An 11718-nucleotide genomic window follows, 5' to 3' on the forward strand; every position below is an offset into this window, starting at 1 on the left:
ACACACACAAGCTCCTGGGAAGGAAGCAGGAGGGGCGAGGCCGCCGTGACACCCCACTGCCCCACTCTGCCATCAGTCACTGCAGTTTCTCAGCTGCCCCCCATGCTAACCTAAGTGTTAGGTGTGGAACCCCTACATGCACAGCCGTCCCTCTGAATGCTGAGGGCGGCCCTGACCAGACCTATTGTGCTTAGCATTACAGTGGCCAGTTTCCCCCCTCCTGATAATCCAGATCTTCACTTAACCTTGGAGGTTGTAGGTGGCCTATTCAAATTGGCTGTGTACTGCTCATCTTCACATCCTGTTTTCAGGAAGTCACTAATCCTAGGATTGTTCGCCCCACCGTGGTGCCCTTCTCTCTTAAAGATGGCTACCTTGTTTTCTGCACCACGTAGTCTCCTGTTTGATAATGAATAAAAGCCCTGTTCATGGGACCCTCTGGATCTGTTACTGCAGTGAGGCAGCAGGTCCCCTGGTATCCGGAAACCAATTTCAAGGTCTGGTCGTCATCATTGCTTTGGTCCGGCCTGCAGCAGGACAAGGGGCTGGTGACAGTTTGTAACATCTAGGAAGCTATGCTACAGTCCCAGCTCACTGTGATTTGAATACATAGCTTGTCCCCTGACCTATGCAAGAGTGTAATCCCAAAGTCTCACATTCATTGGGCTGTGGTGTTTAGAAGTCACCGGATTAGAACACAAGGGAAACAACCCTATGGTTTAATCTTGGTAGCTTTATTAGAACACATAGATTAGAGGTAGACACGTGGTGTGATGTCATGGAGGAGTCCTTGTCAAAGCCTGTGCCATGCTGTTTGGACTTCGGCATCCAAAATAAAGTCACCTGCTTTAGGTATTTTGTTAAAGTAATGAATCCATTCACTCTAAAGGAATGATGTCCCAGTTTTTAGCCATGGTCCCAGCAAGGGTACGCACCTGAATTCTCATTTAAATACAGATGAACTTTCCCAACTCAGTGTCATTCCACATATGATTCAAGTAATATATGAATGTAATTGTAAGAAAGACTCCACCAGCAGAGTGGGGAAAAAATAGGTCTTCCTCCTGTACCCTTTACTTTACAGAGGTGGCCCCTTCACCAATGTGACTCATAAGCCCAGATGGATGTATCCATGCCTAATTTTTTTTTTGCCAGTCCTGGGACTTGAACTCAGGGCCTGAGCACTGTCCCTGGCTTCTTTTTGCTCAAGGCTAGCACTCTACCACTTGAGCCACAGTGCCACTTCCGGCCTTTTTCAATATATGTGGCACTGAGGAATCGAACCCAGGGCTTCATGTATACAAGGCAAGCACTCTACCACTAGGCCATATCCCCAGCCCTAGAGAGAAACTCTGAACCCTTCAGCTGAATCCAGTGACACATCCAGACATAAAAGTCCGTGAGAATGCATTTCAAGTGTGTGGGGGGGACGGGACTAGATGCAGTCATGCCCGCCTGTCACCCCAGTAACGGCGGGAACCCTTAAAAAAATGAGTAGATCATCCAGGTAGGCACTCTGTCCCCAAAACTAAACAAAAACAAGGATGGTCTAGGGGAGCCTCCCCCCCCCCCCCCGCCCCCGCATCACAGGTAGCTCGGCAGGCAATCCTGATGCAAGCCCGAGGGCTGGGCGTGGAAGAAGCCCCGCGAGTGGCGGCCTGCACACCTGCCCTCCCCCCTCCCCGGGAAAGCGACCAACGTCAGTGCTGTGCAATCGGTCTGAGCACACACTCGGCGGGGCTCTTCCCTGCGGCCTGCAGGGGGTGGGGGGGCTGGAATCCCGGGCAGCTCCGCGGAGCCCCGGCGCGCAGGGCGGCCACACAGGGAGCGCGGGCGCGGCGGAACTCTGGTCTCGTGGACCCGGAGTTGCGGGGGGGAACGCTTCGCCGGAAGGACCGACTCGGTCCCACACCTTGCTGGCTCCCGGAAGTGCGTCCTTCCCTCCTCCTCCTCCTCCTCAGCCTCACGCCCGTGGGCTGCGGATGGGGCGATGGCGGCGGCGGCGGCCCCCGGGCCCGGCCTGGGCTCCGGGCTTGGGGAACCCCCGGAAGGGCCCGAGGCGGAGGCTCCGGAGCGTCGGAGGAAGGCGCACGGGATGCTGAAGCTTTACTACGGCCTCTCCGAGGGGGAGGCGGCGGGGCGCCCGGCGGGGTCGGACCCCCTGGACCCGACTGATCTCAATGGGGCGCACTTCGACCCGGAAGTGTACTTGGACAAGGTGTGTTCAGAGATGAGAGGGGGCTCCCGGCCCCCCGATAAATCTCAACCTCAGGTTATGCCTCCAGCTTTTTCCCCCCTGGGGTGAGAGAATCAGGGGCCCCCAAACGAGATGACCCTTGGCCAGGAAGTAGGGGTAGACCTGGAGTGTTAGGGGGCACGGGCAGGCTTTGGCTGGCCTGAGGTTCTGATAGGCCCTCGTGGGGAGGGCGTGACCCCGGCGCCGGTGGAGGCTGAGCCTTAAGGTCCTCCAAGGCTGACTTTTTTTTTTTTTTTTTTTTGGCCAGTCCTGGGCCTTGGACTCAGGGCCTGAGCACTGTCCCTGGCTTCTTCCCGCTCAAGGCTAGCACTCTGCCACTTGAGCCACAGCACCGCTTCTGGCCGTTTTCTGTATATGTGGTGCTGGGGAATCGAACCTAGGGCCTCGTGTATCCGAGGCAGGCACTCTTGCCACTAGGCTATATCCCCAGCCCCCCAAGGCTGACTTTTGAAAATAGGTTCAAACCTAGTAACCCCCCCCCACCCCACCCCCAGAATGCCACTGATTGCCTCCGCATTTGAGATTTGTGACAGGAGAGGAGTGGGATCCGCGTTTAATTACAGTGAAGACCTCTCAGGGTCAAGCTGGGGGGGACGGAGGGGCGGGGCTTGAGTGAGCCCTAACACTGAACATTAACCACTGTACTGTAGCTGAGGAGAGAATGCCCCCTGGCCCAGCTGATGGACAGCGAGACGGACATGGTGCGACAGATCCGGGCTCTAGACAGCGACATGCAGACCCTGGTCTATGAAAACTACAACAAGTTCATCTCAGCCACAGGTGATCCCCACTGAGATGCACCCATAGTTTTACATGCCCCATTCCTCCGCGCCTTGTGACAACAGAAATTTAGAGAGAAAAGATACACATTCCAGACCTGCCTTCACATTCAACCTTTTTTTTTTGCCAGTCCTGGGGCTTGGACTCAGGGCTTGAGCTCTGGCCGTGGATTCTTTTTGCTCAAGGCTAGCACTCTGCCACTTGAGCCACAGTGCTACTTCTGGCCTTTTCTGTATATGTGGTGCTGAGGAATCGAAACCAGGGCTTCATGTATAGGAGGCAAGCACTCTTGCCACTAGGCCATATCCCCAGCCCACATTCAACCATTTATCACCTCTGTCTCCCTAAGGCATTCCAGACAATTCTACCTATCAGACCATGATGGGGAAAGTAAATAACTCCTCCTAGAGCATTGTTTTAAAGACCAAAGGTGATAAAGTATAAAATTAAATTTGTACCTAAAAGAATCTCTGACACCAAAGAAGCCACAATAGGATGTTTTTATTTTTATGTTATTCATTTGTGTGTGTGTGCGTGCACGTGCGCGCGCACGTGTGTTTGAACTCAGGCTCTACCACTTGAACTACACCTCCACTACTGGCCTGTTGTTGTTTTTTCTTGCCAATACTGAGATTGAACTCCAGACCTTGAGCTCTTCTTGCTTGGCTCTTTTGCTCAAAGCTGGCCCTCTATCACTTGAGCTACACCTCTCCTTCTGGCATTTTGATAGTTAATTGGAACTAAGAGTCTCATACTGAGATCCTCAGATCTCAGCATCCTGAGTAGTTAAGATTACAGCGTGAGCCACCAGTGCCTGCCTCACAATAAGATTTAGTCTTTTTTTTTTTTCTATTAGTGCTGACTTTGACCTCTGGTCCAGATCTAACTTGAGAGTGGCCTTATCACTCCCTTTCTTCTTCTTTACTCTTTCCTCCTCCTGTCCCCAATTAAGCAAAGAGAGAAATATTGTTACACTAAGGGTTACAAAATAAGGCAGGGTATCAGTGTTCAATCCTGTAATTCTAGCTACTCAGGGTGCTGAGATAGCCAGCCTGGGCAGTGAAGTCCATGAGACTCTTATCTCTAATAAAAACTACTCAGAAAAAGCTGGAAGTAACACTGTGACTCCAGTGGTAGAGCACTCGCCTTGAGCATTAAGAGGCTCGAGGACAGCACCCAGGCCCTGAGTTGAGTTCAAGCCCCAGGCCTGGCAAAAAAACCAAAACAAACCAAAAACCCAAACAATTCACTGAGTACCAGTGGGTGGCTCATGTCTGTAATCCTGGCTACTCAGGCCCCTGACATCTGCGGTTCAAAGTCACCCTGGGCACAAAAGTCCCCATGAGACTCTTTATCTCCAAAAAACCGAAGTGGTGCTGTGGCTCAAGTGGTAGGGTGCCAGCTTTGAGCACAAACAGGCTGCAGACAGCGTCCAGGCTCTGAGTTCAGGCCCCATAACCAACAAAAAAATAAAAGGTAGCAGCCAGTGCTACAAGGAAAACAGAATAAAAGAGTAATGATGTTGTGAGGGCACCTTTAGCAAAGATGAGTTCAGGATGGCTACTCTGGTGGGAAGGAAGAAGTGGAGCAGGACAGGGAAAGACTCGGAAGAAAGAACACATCTGGTATTTATTTATTTTTGCCAGTCCTGGGCCTTGAACTCAGGGCCTGAGCACTGTCCCTGAGCTTCTTTTGCTCAAGACTAGCACTCTCACACTTCAGCCACTGCACCACTTCCAGGCTTTTCTCTTTATGTGGTGCTGAGGAATCGAACCCAGGGCTTCATGCATATTAGGCAACCACATTCCCAGCCCACATCTGGTATTTCAAGTGCAACAGGAAATCAGGCAGTTGAAGGGCAGGATTTGGTAAGCATAGTCGGGTAAGGGCTATGAGGACTAGATGAAGGAAGGACTCATAGGTGGTGTGCTCTAAGAGATGGAAGCAGCCAAGGTCCCAAAGGTCCCTCTGTTGCCAGTTCAAGCTTCAGGACTAGCTCATGTGTGTGTGCACACACATATACACACAGGTGTGCACACATGCATAGTGTTGCAAATCTTCCATCCTAGCTACGTGGGAGATGAGATTGGGAGAATCAAGTCTCAGAACAGTCTGTATAGGGGCTGGGAATGTGGCTTCATGGCAGAGGGTTTGCCTAGCATGCATGAAGCCCTGGGTTCGATTCCTCAGTACCACATACACAGAAAAAGCCAGAAGTGGCGCTGTGGCTCAAGTGGTAGAGTGCTAGCCTTGAGCAAAAGAAGCTCAGGGACAGTGCCCAGGCCCTGTGTTCAAGACCCAGGACTGGGAAAAAAAAATAAAAAAGAAGGCAGTGAGATGATGTTATTTAGTAACCGAAAGTATATTGTCAGCCCAAAGTGGTATGCTCAGTAACAACTGCCTTGTTAAAAAAACAAAACAAAAAACTTGTTATCAGACAATAATGACAACCGATAGGTATCCATATATATGGGACATACGCTGGCCTATCGCTGAGTGGTAGAGCATTTGCCTAGCATGTACAAAGCCCTAGGCTTGGGTGAATGACACCATCCTAATATAAAAGTTTTATCTGTATGTATATATAGTTGACTTTTCTTTTAAGTTCTTCAGCTGTCTTACTGAGGATCTCAGAACCTCTGCCCCTTGAGTAAGGGGTATATATTACTATACTTGGAAACATATTTAATAAGAAGGGAAACACTTTTATACTAAACTGTAAAACATTGAAAGCAATTAAAATAGATGGTTTGTATTTTGTTTCTCTTTTGTGCCAGTACGAGGGCTTGAACTTGGCTTCATGCTCTTGCTTGGCTTTTTTCCTAACTGTTAGCCCTCTACCACTTGGACGATATGACTCCGGCTTTCTTTCTTTTTTTTTCACCATTCCTTGGCCTGAGACTCAGGGCCTGCGCACTGTCCCTGGCTTCTTTTTGCTCAAGGCCAGCACTCTGCCACTTGTGCCACAGCGCCACCTCTGGCCATTTTCTATATATGTGGTGCTGGGGAATTGAACCCAGGGCTTCATGTATATGAGGCAAACTTTCTTGCCATTAGGCCATATTCCCAGCCCCATGACTCCAGCTTTCTTCAGGTAAATTAGCAATAAACTGTCACAGGCTATTCTTTTTTTAGGGGGGGCCAGTCCTGGGGCTTGGACTCAGGGCCTGAGCACTGTCCCTGGCTTCTTTGTTTTGCTCAAGGCTAGCACTCTACCACTTTAGCCACAGCATCACTTCTGACCTTTTCTCTATATGTGGTGCTGAGGAATCGAACCCAGGGCTTCATGCATACGAGGCGAGCACTCTTGCCACTAGGCCATACTCCCAGCCCCTGAGTTTGTTTCACTCAAGGTTAGTGCTCTACCACTTGAGCCACCATTCTACTTCTTTTTTTTTTTTTTTTGGCCAGTCCTGGGCCTTGGACTCAGGGCCTGAGCACTGTCCCTGGCTTCTTTTTGCTCAAGGCTAGTGCTCTACCACTTGAGCCACAGCGCCACTTCTGGCCATTTTCTGTATATGTGGTGCTGGGGAATTGAACCCAGGGCTTCAAGTATACGAGGCAAGCGCTCTTGCCACTAGGCCATATCCCCAGCCCCACCGTTCTACTTGTGAGTATTTTATTGGAGAGTAGAGTCTCAGGGACCTTTCTGCCTGGGCTGGCTTTAAACCACGATCCTCAGATCTCAGCCTCCTAGTAGCTAGGATGACAGGCGTGAGCCAGGGGCACCCAGCATGAGAACTTTCTTTCCAACAACGTCACTCCTCCCTTCAGTTTTCTCTCCTCTATCCATGCCCACAAGTCACATGGGTCATTTTCATCTTGTATATACTGAGTAGCATGACTGCGTTCGTTCATCCTTCCTCTCTCCTTTTCTGTGCCTCCCTTAGCTTTTCTGCTCAAAGCTAGTGCGCTACCACTTGAGCAACTGCTCAACTTCCACCTTTTTTGAGTTTATTGGAGATAAGAGTCTCATGGCTGGCTCCAAACCATGATTCTCAAATCTCAGCCTCCTGAGCAGCCCTGTTTATAGGCAGGAGCCACCAGCACCCAGTAAGAAGTTCTTTTTTTTGCCAGTTCTGGGGCTTAAACTCAGGGCCTGAGCACTGTCCCTGGCTTCTAGCACTCTACCACTTGAGCCACAGTGCCACTTCTATACATGTGGTGCCGAGGAATCGAACCCAGGGCTTCATGTATGCGAGATGAGCACTTTACCACTAGTCCATATTCCCAGCCCCGAGAAGTTCCTATTTTGTTCCTATTTTAAGATAGAATATTTCAGCCGGGCGCCTGTGGCTAAAGCAGCCGCTGCTCTGAGGCTATGGCGCATCCCACCATCCACCTGCAGACCCCGAGGACTGTCCCTCCCGCCGTGCCGCCCTCTCACCCCGGCACACCGAGGCGCGGGTGGAGGTGAGGGCACCTCTGTCCTGGGGCTCAGGCTGATGGCCGCCTGTGCACCCCTAACCCTCCGTCTCCTTCCCGCCCCGTCCCCCTCGTCCTCCCAGACACCATCCGGAAGATGAAGAACGATTTCCGGAAGATGGAGGACGAGATGGACCGGCTGGCCACCAACATGGCGGTCATCACCAACTTCAGCGCGCGCATCAGCGCCACGCTGCAGGACCGCCACGAGCGCATCACCAAGCTGGCAGGTGGGCGCCCCGCGGGGGTGGGGTGGGGTGGGGTGGGGGTGGCGGGGCCGCCCGGGGGCCCGGGGCTGAGCCTCCTCCCTCTACCCCCCCCCCAGGGGTGCACGCGCTGCTGCGGAAGCTGCAGTTCCTGTTCGAGCTGCCCTCGCGGCTCACCCGGTGCGTGGAGCTGGGCGCCTACGGGCAGGCGGTGCGCTACCAGGGCCGCGCGCGCGCCGTGCTGCAGCAGTACCGCCACCTGCCCTCCTTCCGCGCCATCCAGGACGACTGCCAGGTCATCACGGCCCGCCTGGCCCAGCAGCTGCGCCAGCGCTTCAGGTGCGGGGCTCCCCGGCCCCGGGGGGTGGGGGGGGTGGGGGAGGGAGGAAGGCCGGGGCGCCCTCCCGCCCCCGCCCCGCCCCTCACCCGCCCCGCCCCGCCCCTCACCGCCTCTCCCCCCCCCCCCTCCGGCCCCGCAGGGAGGGCGGCTCCGGGGCCCCCGAGCAGGCCGAGTGCGTGGAGCTGCTGCTGGCGCTGGGCGAGCCGGCCGAGGAGCTGTGCCAGGAGTTCCTGGCCCACGCCCGCGGGCGGCTGGAGGAGGAGCTGCGCGGCCTGGAGGCGGAGCTGGGGCCCTCGCCCCCCGCGCCCGACGTCCTGGAGTTCACCGACCGCGGCGGCAGCGGCTTCGTGGGCGGCCTCTGCCAGGTGGCGGCCGCCTACCAGGAGCTGTTCTCCGCGCAGGGGCCCGCGGGGGCCGAGAAGCTGGCCGCCTTCACGCGCGAGCTGGGCGGCCGCTATTTCGCGCTGGTGGAGCAGCGGCTGGCCCAGGAGCAGGCTGGCAGCGACAACTCGTTGCTGGTTCGGGCCCTGGATCGCTTTCACCGGCGCCTGCAGGCCCCGGGGCCCCTGCTGGCCGCGGCCGGGCTGGCGGAGGCCGCCACGGAGATCGTGGAGCGCGTGGCCCGGGAGCGCCTGGGCCACCACCTGCAGGGCCTGCGTTCGGCCTTCCTGGGCTGCCTGACGGATGTGCGCCAGGCGCTGGCCGCACCCCGCCTGGCCGGGAAGGAGGGCCCCAGCCTGGCCGAGCTGCTGGCCAGTGTGGCCAGCTCCATCCTGAGCCACATCAAGTCTTCTCTGGCCGCTGTGCACCTCTTCACTGCCAAGGAGGTGTCCTTCTCCAACAAGCCCTACTTCCGGGTATGTGGGGGGGGGTGCCCTTCTCCAACAAGCCCTACTTCCGGGTATGTGGGGGGGGTGCCCTTCTCCAACAAGCCCTACTTCCGGTATGGGGGGGCTGCGCCCGCGGGGCAGCTTGGATTAGTCCTGCCGCTGGTTGGCTCTCCAGTGCCTCCGGCTAGTCTCCTTTTACTCTTGATTAGGAAACTAGGAACAGGCCACGAGGATCCAGGCAGCCAGATGGGGCTTTCGGGTCTTGGGAGGTACCATCTGGGGCTGGAGAACATTGGTTCTCTGCAGGTGGGCTGAGAACAGGAGGGGGCCCTCTTCCCCTCCCCCCCAAGCATGGAAGCAGGGTGAAGCTGGAGGGGCCGTTTATCTGGGCTGCTCCTCACAGGGTGAGTTCTGCAGCCAGGGAGTCCGCGAGGGCCTCATCGTGGGCTTCATCCGATCCATGTGCCAGACGGCCCAGAGCTTCTGTGACAGCCCCGGGGAGAAGGGGGGCGCTACGCCCCCCGCCCTGCTCCTGCTGCTCTCTCGGCTCTGCCTGGACTACGAGACGGCCACTATCTCCTACATCCTCACTCTCACTGATGAGCAGTTTCTGGTGCAGGTGAACTGGTTCGTGGGGCGCACAGGGGGCTGGGTGGTCTCATGGCCAGGCTCAAACCCACTCCAGCCTCTAGGTTGCCCACGGTACGTCCAGCTGCTGATTGGCAGTAACCCTTGGGCTGGCTCCAGTACCCATTCCTGCTGTCTCCCGCTTCCCCGGTTCAGGACCAGTCCCCAGTGACGCCTGTGAGCACCCTGTGTGCGGACGCCCGGGAGACGGCACGGCGGCTGCTGACGCACTACGTGAAGGTGCAGGGCCTGGTCATATCGCAGATGCTGCGCAAGAGCGTGGAGACCCGGGACTGGCTCAGCACCCTGGAGCCCCGCAACGTGCGTGCCGTCATGAAGCGCGTGGTGGAGGACACGACGGCTATCGATGTGCAGGTACGGCCCCAGGCTGGCCGGGGTGGGGAGCAGCCCTCCAGGGATCGGTGCAGCACGGGCCTGGCGGTCCCTGTGCTCCTGACCTCGTTCCTCCTCAGCCGGGACTGGCATCATGGCCCCCATGATGAAGAGGAAGCCCAGGGCCACCCACAAGGCTGGGCACGACTGAAGAATGGCTCTGGAGTCTTGTGCTCCCCTTTCCTGCATGAGGAGCAGATGACACACACACACACACACACCCTTCTGCATTCTCCCTATTACACTGAAATCCTTACTAAAACTTTCAAATAGGGGAAAACAAACCAGGATTGTGTCTCAGAGACACACACTTATGTCTTGCCTTCGCTTTTCTCCACTACCCTGATTTTGTACATGGTTTCTGTAAATAGTTATAGATTAGCCTATGATCCCACTCTTCCGTGTCGCTAGGGTTGCTGGGGTGAGCCACCTCCACCCATGATTACCCTATGATTGTTGGCTTTTGGACTGGCACTGGTGCTTGAACTCAGGGCCTCAGGCTCTCTTGGCTTTTTCCACCCAAGGCTGGCACTCTACCACTTAAGCCACTTTAGCTTCACTTCCTACCCCGTGACTCTTGTAACAAGTAGGTAACAGCACCCTCTGCTGTGGCCTCAGGACACCTGGCTGGACAGAGCCTTGAAGCGCTCTGGCCTTGCAATGCTTCCTTGGTACCACCAGGTGGGGCTCCTCTACGAGGAGGGCGTCCGCAAGGCTCAAAGCAGCGACTCCAGCAAGAGGACCTTCTCCGTGTACAGCAGCTCCAGGCAGCAGGGCCGCTATGCACCCAGCTACACACCCAGGTACGGAGGTGCGGCGGCAGGGAAGCCCCAGGGGGCTGGACAGCAGAGAAGGTTGTGAAGTTGGGCTCTGATTCCTCGTCTCCTTCATCCAGTGCTCCGATGGACACCAACCTCTTGAGCAATATCCAGAAGCTGTTTTCTGAGCGAATTGATGTGTTCAGCCCTGTGGAATTTAACAAGGTCTGACCTCCCTCGTGACCCAGGAAGGTTGACTGGAGCAGCCAAATACCAGTTCATGAAGCCCCAGGAGCCTGTCCGTGCCCAACAGGGGGCAGAGGGATCCTAACTCCCTAGTTTCTATCTCAAGGGTTGGTTCTAGGTGGACTAGAGTGTTACTGTCTCCTCCTAGTCCCAGCCGGGGTGCTTGCCCAAGTGCTTCTTTGCCCTTGCCTTCCTGTCCATTTAGGAGATGTGGGTACCCCAGCCCAAGCTCAGGGGTCTGGTTTCTCCCTTTCCCCTCTCCCACGTCAGTGCTGCCCTCCTCTGCTCTGACAGCTGCCCGTCAGGTGATGACCTTTTTCTCAGGAGTTAGATACTTCTCCCACCCCAAGTCCTGTAGTTACTGCATGCATCCCTTTGTGTCCACCGCCCCCCCCAGGTGTCTGTGCTGACGGGCATCATTAAGATCAGCCTGAAGACCCTGCTGGAGTGTGTACGACTGCGCACCTTTGGGCGCTTCGGGCTGCAGCAGGTGCAGGTGGACTGCCACTTCCTGCAACTCTACTTGTGGCGCTTCGTGGCCGACGAGGAGCTGGTGCACCTGCTGCTAGATGAAGTGGTAGCTTCTGCTGCCCTGCGCTGTCCCGACCCAGTGCCCATGGAGCCCAGTGTCGTCGAAGTCATCTGCGAGCGCGGATAGGCCTAGCCGACGTTCCGTTCCGTGGCTACATCTCCCCGGGTCCCAGGCCGCGGCCTGGCGGCCCTTCCCCGCCGCGGCTGCCAGGACCAGCCTAATAAATGTGTGTGGCCTCCTCTCCTCCCTCTCCCTGGTAGGGGCGGGGCCGTGGGGGTCGGAGCTTGCGATAGGCTCCCAAGGCGCCGTGCGGGCCCCGCCTCC

At 55.9% G+C, this 11718-nt stretch overlaps 1 protein-coding gene across 1 annotated transcript; it reads left to right on the forward strand.

Annotated features, from left to right (window-relative positions):
• The first annotated feature begins 1971 nt into the window (after positions 1-1971).
• Positions 1972-11642, forward strand: Vps51 (VPS51 subunit of GARP complex). The gene is made up of 10 exons (XM_048359650.1): positions 1972-2218; positions 2908-3037; positions 7546-7692; positions 7788-8007; positions 8148-8865; positions 9242-9457; positions 9622-9840; positions 10540-10661; positions 10754-10841; positions 11260-11642. The coding sequence occupies exons 1-10, from the start codon at positions 1991-1993 to the stop codon at positions 11518-11520; spliced, it is 2349 nt and encodes a 782-aa protein (XP_048215607.1). The 5' UTR covers positions 1972-1990; the 3' UTR covers positions 11521-11642.
• The last annotated feature ends 76 nt before the right edge of the window (positions 11643-11718 follow it).

This window comes from Perognathus longimembris, chromosome 13, assembly GCF_023159225.1.
Source record: "Perognathus longimembris pacificus isolate PPM17 chromosome 13, ASM2315922v1, whole genome shotgun sequence".
In the NCBI taxonomy this organism is placed as follows: Eukaryota; Metazoa; Chordata; class Mammalia; order Rodentia; family Heteromyidae; genus Perognathus; species Perognathus longimembris.